Source organism: Corythoichthys intestinalis, chromosome 8 (assembly GCF_030265065.1).
Source record: "Corythoichthys intestinalis isolate RoL2023-P3 chromosome 8, ASM3026506v1, whole genome shotgun sequence".
Lineage (NCBI taxonomy): Eukaryota > Metazoa > Chordata > Actinopteri > Syngnathiformes > Syngnathidae > Corythoichthys > Corythoichthys intestinalis.
The window spans coordinates 50,184,397-50,200,029 of NC_080402.1; the positions used below are offsets into that span (position 1 = coordinate 50,184,397).

A 15,633-nucleotide genomic window follows, 5' to 3' on the forward strand; every position below is an offset into this window, starting at 1 on the left:
TCCAACGATGCTCAATTGGTACCAAGGGGCCCAAAGAGTGCCAAGAAAATATTCCCCACACCATTACACCACCACCACCAGCCTGAACCGTTGATACAAGGCAGGATGGATCCATGCTTTCATGTTGTTGACGCCAAATTCTGACCCTACCATCCGAATGTCGCAGCAGAAATCGAGACTCATCAGACCAGGCAATGTTTTTCCAATCTTCTATTGTCCAATTTCGATGAGCTTTTGCAAATTGTACCCTCAGTTTCCTGTTCTTAGCTGAAAGGAGTGGCACCCGGCATGGTCTTCTGCTGCTGTAGCCCATCTGCCTCAAAGTTCGACGTACTGTGCATTCAGAGATGCTCTTCTGCCTACCTTGGTTGTGGTTATTTGAGTCACTGTTGCCTTTCTATCAGCTCGGACCAGTCTGGCCATCTGGCCAACAAGGCATTTCCGCCCACAGAACTGCCGCTCACTGGATATTTTTTCTTTTTCGGACCATTCTCTGTAAACCCTAGAGATTGTTGTGCGTGAAAATCCCAGTAGATCAGCAGTTTCTGAAATACTCAGACCAGCCCTTCTGGCACCAACAACCATGCCACGTTCAAAGTCACTCAAATCACCTTTCTTCCCCGTACTGATGCTCGGTTTGAACTGCAGGAGAATGTCTTAAACCATGTCTACATGCCTAAATGCACTTAGTTGCCGCCATGTGATTGACTAATTAGAAATTAAGTGTAAACGAGCAGTTGGACAGGTGTACGTAATAAAGTGTCCCATGAGTGTATATATATATATATGTATATATATATGTATATATATATATATATATATATATATATATATATATATGTACTAGGGCTGTCAAAATTATCGCGTTAACGCGCGGTAATGAATTTTTTTACTTAATCACGTTAAAATATTTGACGCAATTAACGCACATGTCCCGCTCAGAAAGTATTCTGCCTTTTGGTAAGTTTTACAGCAAGGCTTTTTGTGCTGTCCAACAGGGAACTCTTGTGGTCGCTTTGCGACATGGTTTATTGTTTTCTTGCCAGTTCATTATGGCTGCACGACGTCTCGGGCTGATAATGTTGTGCTTATATGATCCTTGGACAAGATTTGTCCGTAAGTATGGTTGTTGTAAAGAATGTACATATTATGTTAGTAAGCGAAATGTTATATTTTTTGTATGAGACGCTTTTTGTTTATGTTTAGTGAACCTGTATAGCGTGCTAAACTAACGTTGTTGCTAATGCAATGCTTGTGTACTTTTATTTGGTAGTTTTACGATGGTCTAAAGAGGACAATGGTTTGAGGCCATTTTATTAATGAATCAGATGAAAAAGGAAGAAGTCTAATTATTAAGGCGTCGTTCACTAGCTGTCTAGCTTTGGAAAAAGTAGACGCTTCGGAGTGAGGACAGCATAGACCGATTTAAATGACAGTAGAGTGAAATGCCCACTACAGTCCTTATGTACCGTATGTTGAATGTATATATCCATCTTGTGTCTTATCTTTCAATTCCAACAATTTATTTTACAGAATATATATATAATTTACAGAAAAATATGGCATATTTTATAGATGGTTTGAATTGCGATTAATTGCGATTAATTAATTTTTAAGCTGTAATTAACTCGATTACAAATTTTAATCGTTTGACACCCCTAATATATACACATATATATTACACATATATATATATATATCACACCTGTGAATGTCGTAAAGACTTGTGGCAACCAGTGTTGTTTTCGTCAACGATGATAAGCACAAAAATATTTCGTCGACGAACAATTTTTTTCATGACGATGAAGAGACGATAATGAGCTAAAACCCTTTCTCAGGAGTTTTCGTTTGACGAGACGAGAACGAGACAAAAATGGCTGTCTTGTTTTGCAACACAGTAATTTTTTTGTCATTTGTTATCTTGGCGAGACAGAAAATGCATTTTTGCTTTAACCTTTAAAAGTCTGTGCTTAGTGATCATCACACAATGAATGTAACTCGTAGTATTAGCATAGCATTCGCGTTAGCTTTAGACTACGTAGAGCTAACAGTGAGTGTCTCCTTCAACTCACAACTTTTTTAACACACACTACGTGCTGAACAGGTGGATATAAGTAATTGAAAATAATAAACTGTTTTGCTGCTGAGTGTGTATTTTTACTAGGAAGTTGGCAATTTACTTGTAGATGCTACAATATCTGCTCATCTGTCAATGTTTATTTGAAAGTGTTGGAAACCTTTATTTATTTTTGGACTAAAAGTTGAATTTCACAGAGGAAACCATTTCGAGTAAATGTTGACTAAAACTAGACGAAATTAGTCAACGTTTTCGTCAACGGAAACTAGACGAAGACAAACCCATTTTTAAATGACTAAGATATGACTAAGACGAATAAGTATTATCTCCCAAATGACTAAGACTAAGATGAAAATAAAAAGGGCTGCCAAAAACAACACTGGTGGCAACCGTGATGTTACATACAGCGGGGAAAATAAGTATTTAGTGAACCAATAATTGTGCAAGTTCTCCCACTTGAAAATATTAGAGAGGACTGAAATTGTCAACATGGGTAAACCTCAATCATGAGAGACAATGTGGGAAAAAAAAAACAGAAAATCACATTGTTTGATTTTTAAAGAATTTATTTGCAAATCATGGTGGAAAATAAGTATTTGGTCTATGCCAAAAGTTCATCTCAATACTTTGTTATGTACCCTTTGTTGGCAATAACGGAGGCCAAACGTTTTCTGTAACTCTTCACAAGCTTTTCACGTACTGTTGCTGGTATTTTGGCCCATTCCTCCATGCAGATCTCCTCTAGAACAGTGATGTTTTGGGGCTGTCGTTGGGCAACACGGACTTTTAACTCCCTCCTCACCCTGTGGCGTCAAAATGATAACAAGAACGGGGAGCAAAAATCCCAGAACCACACGGGGGGACCTCGTGAATGACCTACAGAGAGCTGGGACCACAGTAACAAAGGCTACTATCAGTAACACAATGCGCCGCCAGGGACTCAAATCATTCACTGCCAGACGTGTCCCCCAGCTAAAGAAAGTACACATCCAGGCCCGTCTGCGGTTCGCTAGAGAGCATTTGGATGATCCAGAAGAGGACTGGGAGAATGTGTTAAGGTCAGATGAAACGAAAATAGAACTTTTTGGTAGAAACACAGGTTCTCTTGTTTGGAGGAAAAAGAATACTGAATTGCACCATACCCACTGTGAAGCATGGGGGTGCAAACATCATCCTTTGGGGCTGTTTTTCGACAAAGGGACCAGGACGACTGATCTGTGTAAAGGATAGAATGAATGGGGCCATGTATCGAGAGATTATGAGTGAAAAGCTCCTTCCACCAGCAAGGGCATTGAAGATGAGACATGGTTGGGTCTTTCAGCATGACAATGATCCCAAACACACAGCCAGGGCAACAAAGGAGTGGCTTCGTAAGAAGCATTTCAAAGTCCTGGAGTGGTCTAGCCAGTCTCCAGGTCTCAACCCTATAGAAAATCTGTGGAGGGAGTTGAAAGTCCGTGTTGCCCAACGACAGCCCCAAAACATCACTGCTCTAGAGGAGATCTACATGGAGGAATGGGCCAAAATACCAGCAACAGAGTGTGAAAAGCTTGTTGAGTTACAGAAAATGTTTGGCCTCCGTTATTGCCAACAAAGGGTACATAACAAAGTATTGAGATGAACTTTTGGTATTGACCAAATACTTATTTTCCACCTTGATGTGATTTTCTGTTTTTCTGCTCGGGGTGCGGGGTGGGTGCTCGGTGGGTGGGAGGGGGGTGGGCGGTCGCGGAGACGCCGTGGGTGTTCTGGGGCGGGGATTGATCGGGGCCCTGACGCTTCTTCCGCCCTGGGGCCGGTGGTTCTGGTGGACGGGGCCACGCCCGCGGGAGCCTGCCTCTTAACTCACGCACTTCTCACTTCGGCACTGTAAATATTTTTCACCCTGGCACTTACATGCTCATACACTTCTCCGGGGAGAGTTGGGACGGGGCTTTACAGTCCCAGCCCGACTCCCCCCTGTTTTTAATGCACCACACACCAAGGTTGTGGGATGGTTGGGACCTGCTGGGGGGGGGGGGGGGGGCCTCACGGCTGCCTCCTCACCACGGGCCCCGCCATCCCTGCACCTTTTTTAAATGCACCACACACATCATACTCCACAGGAGAGCTCTGGCAAAGGGCGGTGGGACGGGCGGCTGGACAGAAACTCCATGCTGCGGTCCCACTGCCCCAAGCCAAGCTCTCCTATTTTAATGCATACATTGCACTACCCTCCCCTCACACCCCCATCACGGTGCTGGGTGATGGCTGCCAGTCGGGAACCTGGCAGCCACAGTAATAGGGTGGTAGGTGGGTCCCACACTTTTTCTGTATGGCGTGGCTCCCGGGGTGTGGCCTCCCCTCTGCCTCGGCTGCCGGCCGCGGGAGTGGGTTGGGGGGTCGGGTCTCCGATCTTGCGTCGCCCCGTGGCAGTCCCTGGGCGTTCTCCTGCCTCCGCCTTCCCCTCTCTTCTCTGGCTGGGCGTCCGCCCTGCGCGCCGTCGCGGGTCGCTGGCTGGGCGCCGGTGTATCAGCGGGGTGTCGCCTGCACCGGCGGGGGACCCTGCCTTGCCTGGGGCTTGGTGGGCCGCTGGGGGTCCCGTGGCGTGCCGTGCCGGTTGGGGGGCTGTGGCTCGTGGCCCGGGTGGGCGGGCGGGGGTGGGTGTAGGCATGGGGTTGGTGATGCGTCCCCTCCTGCCATCCCTGAAGGCCGGTTGATGGGCGCGCGGGTGGCCTGGGGGACCACCCTGGGTCCCGGGGGGGGGGGGGGGGGGGGACGGTGGCTCCTTTGCTGGGCGGTTGGAGGAGGGATGGGCTGCGCATGGCCCCCCCACCCCCCCGCCCACCCTCCCTCCCCGGGCTGGCTGGGTGTGGGCCGTGGCCCTGGGTTGGTGCCCGCGCGGTCTCTCCGCCCGTCTGCGTGGCTGTCGCGCGCCCGGTGGGGCTTGCGTGCTGCTGGATGTGGTAGGGCATGCTCGGGTTGGGGGTTCCGGTGCCGGGATTGGCGATGCGGCGGCGTAGGGTTGGTCGCCAACGGGCTTTCACTCATAAGAGATTCACACGATTACTGGGTTCTAGATCACAGAACTGATTTGTGTACACTCTACCCCTTTCAATCACTTAGCTTATAGTCTTATAGACACCCCCACCCCCATTCTCCTCTTTCACTGGCCAATAGGCCCCCACATGGTGTAAACAGGAAATACATCTCGCTGACGATAGCACCAGCATATTAGTAACTAGTTTAGATGTTCAATGTATTTCTTGTTGTTGTTTGTGTATGTGTTTCTTTTCTTTCTTCTCTTGTATTTATTTTCTTCTGTCCCCCCATAATCCCTTCCTGTTCGCTGCTTTGTCATAATAAAAAGGTATTTTGAATGATCACAATGGGAGTATGTCAGACTCTCAATGTGAAACATTAAAACTGTTCAGAATCCGGGCACTTAGACTTCCATTCTCTGTGTCAAACAGCTGAACAGGACAGGTTTAAAAAAAAAAAAAAAAAAAAAAAAAAAAAAATACCAGCAACAGAGTGTGAAAAGCTTGTTGAGTTACAGAAAATGTTTGGCCTCCGTTATTGCCAACAAAGGGTACATAACAAAGTATTGAGATGAACTTTTGGTATTGACCAAATACTTATTTTCCACCTTGATGTGATTTTCTGTTTTTTTCCCACATTGTCTATCATGGTTGAGATTTAACAATGTTGACAATTACAGGCCTCTAATATTTTCAAGTGGGAGAACTAGTGGTTGACTAAATACTTATTTGCCCCACTGTAGCTGGTAAATTAATGACCTGCGTAAGTGTTCTGTTAAGAAACACACATAACAGTGAGCTTGACTTGAAAGTAAAAGCGCCAAAAAATGTTTTTATTTATTTATTTATCTATTCATTTATAATTTTGATATGTTTAATATTTACATTTTTAATATTTATGGATTTTTCGAAAAAAGAAAAACATTTTTTCCCCCATATATTTTTTCACTTGTATTTATTTTTTATTGCACATCACATAATACATACATGCAACATTAACAATAGAATTGAATGCTAAATGGGGGCCGCAAAATATTGCCCTTTTATGTTGCTATTTCATTCTCGTCCACAAGTTTGACACTCAAAAGCATTTGAGAAAAAAAAAAAAAAAAAAACGTAATTCTGATTCAGTGATCAAGGTTGACTAAATTAAAAAAAAAATAATAATAATAATAATTATTCAGTGCAACTCTAATTTTCCCATGTGGCTTTCTTGAAACTTAATCTGTGCCTGCAAATGTTTAATATAGACTTTCTTATTCATTGCATATAACTGAGCACATTTAATTTGCATGATTAATATTTTTTTTCTTACCAAAATATGTTAGCAAAGTATTTACCTTCAGACAAGAACAATATGTATGTATATATCGTGTATATATATATATATCGTGTATATATATATATATATATATATATATATATATATATATATATATATATATTTCTATTTTTTCACCTTTGTTTTTAGCGGCTGCTCAAAACATTGCCGTTGTTCAGTCATTTCATCCATTTTGTCTGGAGCAGCTCTTAAATCATAATTATTCTTTCTGCAGGATACAGAGCATTAGTGTGGCCTTGCTTTTGTAAATACAAATAATTAATTAGTATTGGTTTTCATTCTAAAGCACAACCACATTACAGTTTTGTAGTGCTTTGGTTGTTATTTTCATGTAGTGGCAGTTATTAATTTAGTTACTTAAGTTGATGGTGTAGATCCTCTATTTCTTCAATCTGCTCTTTCTCAGTCTTTTGGAGATGCTTGATGGTCTGTATGTGACAAGAGATGCATTAGTGCCACAGCTGACATATATTTTGCCATATAATTCCTCTCATACAGTATCTATTCAATCAACCCGCTAAGTGTCACTCAACGTCTATTTTGCACTGTGACTACAACTTAAATTGACATATTTCTCACCAATTGCATTTCCTGATTGATAACTTTGAGTTTGTGGGACTGCTGTGTGAATTGATGGAGTTGATTCTGTGAGAAAAGGGGAAATTGTATCATTTTGAATGAAAGATCTCAGTGGCATTTTTACCAACTGCTAATGTAAAGATGGTGACGACACCAATCACCATGGTGATTGGCCTGGAACACGAACAAGCAGTTATTGGGTTCAGGTGGCATTGCCCCCCACCACCCACCTAGTGCCAGATAGAATTGGAATTTTCTCCCTTAAAACTTTGGCAATAGTGTCCTAGTTAGAGAAACTGCCTTTTACTTTACAGCACATTTATTTAGATTGTGTTGGTGGTGTTTCTATAGCCCTTTACAAAAACCCGAAAGGTCCTCAAAGTGCTTTAGAACAAAGACAAACATGGTTCATGATAAATAAGAGGCAGGAAAGTATTATAAAATGACATTAAGAAAAAACAAAAAAACAGTGCATCTGTGAAAACTCTAAGTGGGACAAGTTTGTTAAATGAAATTAAAAATAAGGTAGGGGGGATTATTTTTTCACAGCACTGTGTATCAACATGCACGTACTCCTACATAAACACAAAGATGTTTTTTCTGCACGTTACTCTGTGTATCTATTGGCAGAGGTGGGTAGTAACGCGTTACATTTACTCCGTTACGTTTACTTGAGTAACTTTTTAAGAAAAATGTACTTCGAAGAGTAGTTTTACCACGCCATAATTTTTACTTTTACTTGAGCATATTTGTAAAGAAACGCTACTCTTACTCAACTACTTTGGGCTAGACTAGTGGTTACATTTTTCCTCTTTATTCGACATATTAGATTGTACTTTTTTTTTTTTTTTTTTGCCAGCGATGCTAACAGTAGCTCTACCAGTTTCACCAATGAGACGTCGCATCAATAATCACATGACTCCATAATACCAAACACACTCAAGCTTGCTGTTCTGTAATTCAAGCTCGGCATGTTCAATCACGGGGTGTCTTTAAAGCAGTAAAAAATTAAGTATTTGACAGAGAGCCCTCAAAATAACTCAAACGTGCAGAATTTAACCTCACTCCCAGTTTTCATTTTACACCGATTGACCACAGAAAACCAGAGATTTGATCCCTTTAATTTCATAATAGAAACTGCGATAGAACTATTCACTATTCAAACTAGGAACTATTTTCTCCACTAGAGGGCACTCATGCTCTTTGGACAAATGATTCTTTTCTGTGAATTTTTTTTTTTCTGACACCAGAATTCAATTATGTACTTTTTTCTATTTCTTTGGCTTAACTTGATTATGTAATGGTTATAGTACAGTATCTTAATAACAGTTTATACAGATTTGTGCTGAGAAAAAAGAAATACCATTGTTTTTTATTGTTTTTTTAATCAAACATTGTAAGCAGTTACTCAGAATGTTACACATTACTTGAGTATTCTTTTCACCTAATACTTTTTTACTTGTACTTGAGTACATGTTTTGGTTGACAACTTTTACTTGAGTAATATTATTTTGAAGTAACGCTACTCTACCCACCTCTGTCTGATGGTCACCACACCACCTTCCCTTATTTCTATGATAGTTCACACGATTGCAAATGGCTTAATTTTGTAAGTTAAACATATTAAACCTTGAGCTTCTGTGTCATGGCATCTGCCTGCTGCCTATCATTGAAAGCTTTGTGGAAGAGCTCCTGGTATTGTTTAGCCTCTTGTGTAGCTTTCTGCCACATCTCCATGGCATGGAAGCGCTCCTATTTGATTACAGAACACACAATATGGACAAACTTTATCGTGAAAACCATTCAAATCCATTTATACATGTGTCACTCAATATTATGAACCTCTGCTCAAACTAATGATATCCACTGAACTAGATCAAAAATACTTGATGACGCTTGGTAATATCTCGATTTTCAAAAGTCAATTCAATCTGAACAGTTGTGACTACTGACTACTTTGAGCCCATATTTGTAAACCAAAATGTACACACAGATATAATATTATAGTAAATCAACACAACTGTGCAATAGTTTTAATGTTGTAGCCTTGTAGAATATTCTACTGTGCGCAACAACTACTGTGCGCAACAAAAGAAACAAATGAATACTTATGTACCGTATTTCTGGCAAGTCAAGTCTAAGTCCAGCTCATGAATACAGACCTGCTTAAAGAGCTGTACTAGTATGTCGTAGTTGGTAATAAGTTCTTCTCCAGTCACTGTGCAGAATTCCACTTCTGAGGTGTTAGGGAGGGACTGGAACTCATTCTCCATTGACTTACTTGTGTGAGCCCTGTCAAAATGCAATGAACTATTAATTTAGGACAAAAATCATATCGGAAATTCAGGATCCATATTGAGACAGGGTTTGTTCTTTCTTACTCTTCAACTTTACAAAGAACATTACTGAAATAAAACAGTTTTTGACATATTTTACAGATCATTAAATAAACCTTTGCTACCTTTCATGCACCTCGACATCTTTCTCCATCTTGACTTGGACATCTGTCATGACCACCTTTTGCTAGAAAATGATGAATTAAGTTTTTAGTGATGGACACCCAGATTAACATTAAACAACAAATTCAGCATTATACTATAAACTGCACCCAAAGCTAAAGTATAAAGTTAATACTATAGCTAAAGTATAGAGTTGATACTATAGCTTTGGGTGCAGCGAGGCTTTCTTACCACTTCAGTCTGCTGTATTAGAATGTCTCCAAAGGTCATTCATTCCAGAATTGGAGAAAATGTATTCAGAAACATGTTCTTGGGTAAATTACTATTGTCCTAAAAAAAAAAAAAGCAACTTACACTCACAAAAGTGATTTCTAAATATATTTAAAAATATTTTAGTTATTAAATACCACCTAAAATTGCTCTCTCATTTGATGACTCAAATAAAATAGACAATATGAGTTTTCAATCCAATTTTAGCTTGTGGATATGTTCCTCTATTTTGTTGAATCTTGTTTTTCTTAAATACCAATTACAAAATCGCTCAAAATAAAAGTGTATCAAACTAAATTTTAGAATAAGGAGGTAAATACGTTTAAATGAATTATTTTTCCCAGGTGCCTGAATATTTGCAAGAGCAGCAAAATAGTAATTTATAGAACATGACTAAAATAATTTTGTGTAGTTTCGGCTATAAAGCAGGCTGGAGCCTGCCACAGTAGTCAAATAATTGCTTCTATATCCATACCTTAAAAATGTAGTAAATATTAATAAATATTTAATGTTAAAAAATATATATGCTGGTATGACTGCTGATTGCTCAGGCGTTTCAGAAGGGGTGTTATCAGACCTTCAAACTGACAACCACGAAGCAGGAAATCGACGCAAATCTGCGTTTCCTCTTCAAAACAAAATATCAGATGCTTCAACAAGTTTAATGTACGATGAAATAACGGCTGATTTTTATAGCTCGTGTGAAGACTACTGGCGGTAGTTTGAGTCCTGCCCTCAAGTACTGCCATAATTTGAAAACCTAATTTCTCCTAATCAGATTTAGGACCGTCGTTATTTTCCTTTTGCCGAGCTGACAGATAAACGTATTGGTTACGTAATCACTTTAGTTTTGCTCATTGGGTCATCTTTATGGTTAATAACAAAGCCGCAATATAGTGACGTCGCCTTTGCGTTTAAAGCCGAATACAGTCAACCCTGTATTATGTGCTGGTTCAAGGGGCGTTGATTACAAGCTATGCAAACTCCTCAGTCCAAACCACAAGGACAGCAGCAGATTTTCCCTATTATGAGAAATCTTTCCTGCAAAAAATTGCAGACCTCAGGAGTACGAGGTTATAAACATTCGGGGGAAATATGCCATGGTATATCATTGACGATTACAGTACAAACATGTGAAACGTTTTTAATTAAATTCAATCAATGCTTAATAACATAGGGCAATTGAGGCAAATGCCGCCACCTGCTGGCAAAAAGTATGTAACCCTTTTCGCAAGTTTATTAATATTTTTTAACTTTTATATTGATATTATTGCTTAAGTTTTTTTTTGCAATAACCATAAATAGTCACTTGCTCTATAAACTGTTCAAGGTCTTAAGTGTCAACTTTTGAATCGCGAGCAACTGTCACAAAACAAATTAAATAAATCCATCGTCACTGTTCATCACAGCCACAGATGAATGGGAAATTATTAATAATGTATTGAAATGTAAAAGTAAGTCATCCACGGATTATCGCGATATCAACATGTTAGTGATATAAAATATCCATAATCCATTCTAAAGCCCTTATGTCTGCGATTTATCACTTCAGTCTGGTTGTCCCCTCCCCCCTACAGTAATACCAGGATTCAAGAGCAACAATAAAGACAATTTTATAAATTATGAACTAATTTCTCTATTGCCTCAATTTTCAAAAATTTTAGAAAAAACTTTCAAATTCTAGATTGAAACGCTCTTTGACAAGCATCAAACAATAAATGCAGGTCAACATGGGTTTAAAATTGAGGCAGTAGAAGAAATTACAAATGCACTTGACTAAAAATAAATATGCTGTTGGTATTTATATTGACCGCAAAAATGCCTTTGGCACAATTAATCATTCCATTTTACCTGAAAAATGTAAAAAAATTATGGCATTCAGGGTGTAGCTGGGTACTGGGTGAAACTTATTTATCGGGGAGGGAACATTATGTAAAAACAGGCCATTATATATCAGACAAACTTGGTATTTCATGTGAGGTTTCCCAGGGGTTAGTGTTGGGGCATAACCTTTCAATGCGTATATAAATTATGTTTTTAATGTATCTGAAGTAATGAAACTCATTCTGTTCGCAGATGACACTAATATTTTTTTACAGTAATGACTATGCCACCGAACTTGTAACTACTGTGAACAAATAACAAATTAATTAAGGAATGGATGGACATAAATTGTCATTAAATATATATAATACTAAAGCAATGATTTTTGGAAATGTAAAAATTGATACTGAATTATCATTTAGTATTGAAGGTGTACAAATTAAAAATGTTGTTGAAAGCACATTGTGTGTGTGTGTGTCATAACTGACAACAAACGGTCCTGGAAACCCAACGTCAGACACATGAAAAACAAGATTTCAAGAAGCCTTTCAATATTAAAGTTAAAATATAAACTCGATCAGAATGCACTCTGTATATGTACATATTTTACACACTGTGGAAGTATGGGGAATGCCTATCATAACACAAGAAATCCATTAGTCATAGACCTCAGAAACAAGCAGTTCGCATTATTCATAAGACTGGGTTTCTGGAACACACCCATGATTCATGAACTATTTCTTCAATCTAAAATGCTTGAACTTCAAGATCTTGTCGATTATAACAAATCTGTAGTTCTGTGTAAACCTTTTAACAATATGTTACCTGCATATTTAGAAAAACATTTTACCATTCGAGCTCATAAATTAAGAGGTTACGGGGAGTTCACATTTTCTTAATCACAAAAGCTTTTGTGTGTCTGTAATTATAAACAGTTTGAGTTCACAACTTAAACAGTGTGAAAATATTCACATATTTAAATTGTGCTCCAAACATTTGATTTGGTCACAATGTATTCAGGGACAGTCTTAAATGTACATCAATGTTCTATGTTACTGTTAACTGTGTGTTTGTAGTTCTATTACCATTGCTGCTATGTACTCTATATACTGTATGTAATATAAATATTTCTTTTTGCTGACAGAAGAAACTGCCATTGTGGGTATTGTTTTTCCTTTACCTTTTTTGGGAAAGATGTCTACTGTGTAACTACCTAAAGCAAAAACAGGTTGCAGGAAAATATTTCTTTGCATAATAAATGAGAATCCGGGGTGGGATTTAATGTTTTCTTCATCCCACTCCCTTTCAGGAATTTTTGTCTTGTTTTGTTAGTTTTGTTACTTGTTATGTAACCAGTTGAAAGCAGAACTAAACTTGTAAAAATGAATGTAACTGCCTGAAATGAATTAAAAGAATACAATTTAAACTGTAGTGACCGCTGCCCCTGAAAGGGTTAACTACTAAACTGTCAAAATCGCAGTTCTGGTCATGTGGCAAAAATATTTACGACATTGTAATTGCTTTAATGTGACCTCAAAATACACAACCAAACTTTCCAAAAACATTTAAATTGGAAAGAAATTGTGTTTTACATTTTATGGCATAAATATTTTTGGTGTGGGTTTTTTATTTTTGAGAGTTACTTGCAATTTTTTTTGCGTGTAATCAAATTATTTTTGGGTAGAAAGACTGATGAGTTACTGGCCATGTTTTGCTCACCTTCTGTATATCACAGCTCCCGGAATTGCAAATCCTTGTCGGAACCCCTATTATACAATAATAATTGTTAATAATAAATAACAATCTTTTTAGTCACTTAGATACACCGCCACCAGCCACTAATGGCCTACAGTGGTATTTAGTGGTATGTTCTGACTTCCACACAGGCAGTCTAGGTTCGTTTCCCGCTCAGTAACAGGGCTGCGCCCACAACTGACTTCTAACCATACAGCCCAGTTTGCAGTCATCTTCCAACCAAATTCAGTGTGGATTGACTCCATACCCTGCATTCAAACCTAAACAGGTAAAACGGTATTAAAAACAGATGGCTGAATAAATAAACCACAATAACACACTGGTTTCCAAGATTGCATTTATTTCACATTATGGAAAAAAATGCTCATTAGAAGAAGAAAAAAAAAAAAACCACGATATAAACATGATTCAATCCAAAATAAGTCAATCAGAACTTTTCAGGATAAGTGAGATCCATTTAAAAAGTCAAAATGCAACTGTTTTATGAAGAAGAAAAAAACATAGTTTTTAGTTGGTTTTTCTACAGAGTGATCTGATTGTCGTCCTGAGTATTTGTAAATGTCTGACAACGGTGCTTTCACATACTGGCAAATACTGGCTTTTATTTACATTTTCCACCACTACTACGCATAAGAAAAATGAAATTCTGTATTTTTTCCATTTTCTTAAACAAAGATTCTTCATGATAAATGGTGTTTTCTGTCCATCTAATGCACAAGCATGTACAATTCAAAGTACGCAAAACATGCTAGGAATGTATGACATTCTGCTATCGGTCAGGCCTAAAATAATGTTGAAGGGATGCTGATCTAATAAACAGTAGAGGAAAATAAAGAACAGCAGAAACATTGCTGAAAGTCGTATGGCACAACTTACATTGGGTGCCTTTGACAGCAATAGACGTCCAATCCATTTGCACTCAGGGGTTGGCATAGGCAGTGAATGAGTTAAGTAGGGTGACTTTACTTCAGTCTTCTTTCACTGGAAGTCCTAGGGGTTTTTTTTGGCTATAAAGAAAGACGAGAAAAGTGTCATATGACCCCGATACCAAATTGACTACTTGGCTTTGTCAAACAATAGACCACTCAAACAAGCAATCAAGCAAGCAGAGAACCCCCGTACACACTCCCGTGGAGTCGCTGCCTAGGTGTGAAGGGGGCGGGGTTCAATCTGGATAGCTGCAATTAGCATCTTGAATATTTGCAAACCCAGGGCTCCCTTGGCTTTCTCAAACACGGAGGAACACTGAGATGGCCAGTAGCCGTGTTCTACAATATGATTGACATGGCAGCACTTAATACATACAGTATGTGTTGTATCAGGCATGCGACGGAAGGCAAGAGAGACAGGTGGACTTCTTGGTGGGTCTTGCAAAGGAATTGGCTCACTCTCATGTGGGCACAAAGAAGCCGCAGAAGAAAAAATTGCTTCGGCAGCAACTCCAACACATAGCTCCGGGAAAAGAGCGAAGTGTCCATATGTCACCACATGAAAAATGTTTTGTTTTTTATCACACCGTCCCCTTGTACATAGTTTATTTTGGTTTTTTTTTCCACATACGTTGAATAAAAAGCTTTTTTTAGTGCAAAAAATTACTTGTGTTGTGCATTACCAGCCATCCATCATCAGCAATATGCAATTATAGCTCCATACATACAAGAAACAGTGCAACTAAATATTCAGAGGGCTTGAGACAGCTGTTCTTTCTCAATGCTGTAATGTCAAACAACAACTCCCAAGCAAAAAAGTGCTCTGATATCTTTCCAGTTTTGTCAAATCATGCACAATTTGATCACATTAGACAGACCATTGATCAGGAAATGAAGTTGTAGAGATAAGTTTATAGTGTAAAATAAACAGGAAAAATAAGGTGTACAAGGGAGCAATAAACTGAAAAATAAGGTGTACAAGGGAGCAAACTCCAATACTGCATTGTATGTGGATGAGAGGTGGTGTCATAACCTTCCCCCTCCATTTGGAGATTCTGTCTGTGCTTTGACAAAACATTCTCTTTTACACCTCTGAAACCATCAAAACCATCCACCTGAATGAATAATTATGAGTGACTGCTCATTTTTTGATTTTGATTGACTCGTACAATTTGACAAAATGTTAGGAAGACATCAAAACACTTTTTCTTTTTTGCTGAGGATTCACTGAGAAGTGTCCGACATGAAAACACCACAAAGGAACAACTGTCTCAATCACACTCTGTCTGAAAAAAGATAGCTACACTGTACCTTGTATAAAAAGGAGATGTAGGCAAACTGCAGCTTTTGGAATATGTAAAAAGGTTGTCCGCCCAAT

General features: G+C 38.9%; 1 protein-coding gene across 5 annotated transcripts in view; it reads right to left on the reverse strand.

The window, feature by feature from the left end:
• The window catches only part of LOC130920272 (sodium channel and clathrin linker 1-like), a 75,477-nt gene that overhangs the window by 59,593 nt on the left and 251 nt on the right, over window positions 1–15,633 (reverse strand). For 3 of the 5 annotated variants that reach the window (XR_009064130.1, XM_057843361.1, XM_057843364.1), the window contains exons 1-9: window positions 14,203–14,266; window positions 13,291–13,337; window positions 9,709–9,807; window positions 9,480–9,541; window positions 9,181–9,310; window positions 8,648–8,770; window positions 7,019–7,084; window positions 6,797–6,867; window positions 6,557–6,647 (exon numbers count right to left, since the gene is read on the reverse strand). Coding sequence is in view for 4 of the 5 variants with exons in the window: in XM_057843361.1 (XP_057699344.1) it covers window positions 6,557–6,647; window positions 6,797–6,867; window positions 7,019–7,084; window positions 8,648–8,770; window positions 9,181–9,310; window positions 9,480–9,541; window positions 9,709–9,747 (582 nt within the window). In the remaining variant the exon portion in view is untranslated. Of the gene's footprint in view, window positions 1–6,556; window positions 6,648–6,796; window positions 6,868–7,018; window positions 7,085–8,647; window positions 8,771–9,180; window positions 9,311–9,479; window positions 9,542–9,708; window positions 9,808–13,290; window positions 13,338–14,202; window positions 14,334–15,633 lie in introns of those variants that run through there. The other 2 variants (XM_057843362.1, XM_057843363.1) reach the window with 2 other exon arrangements.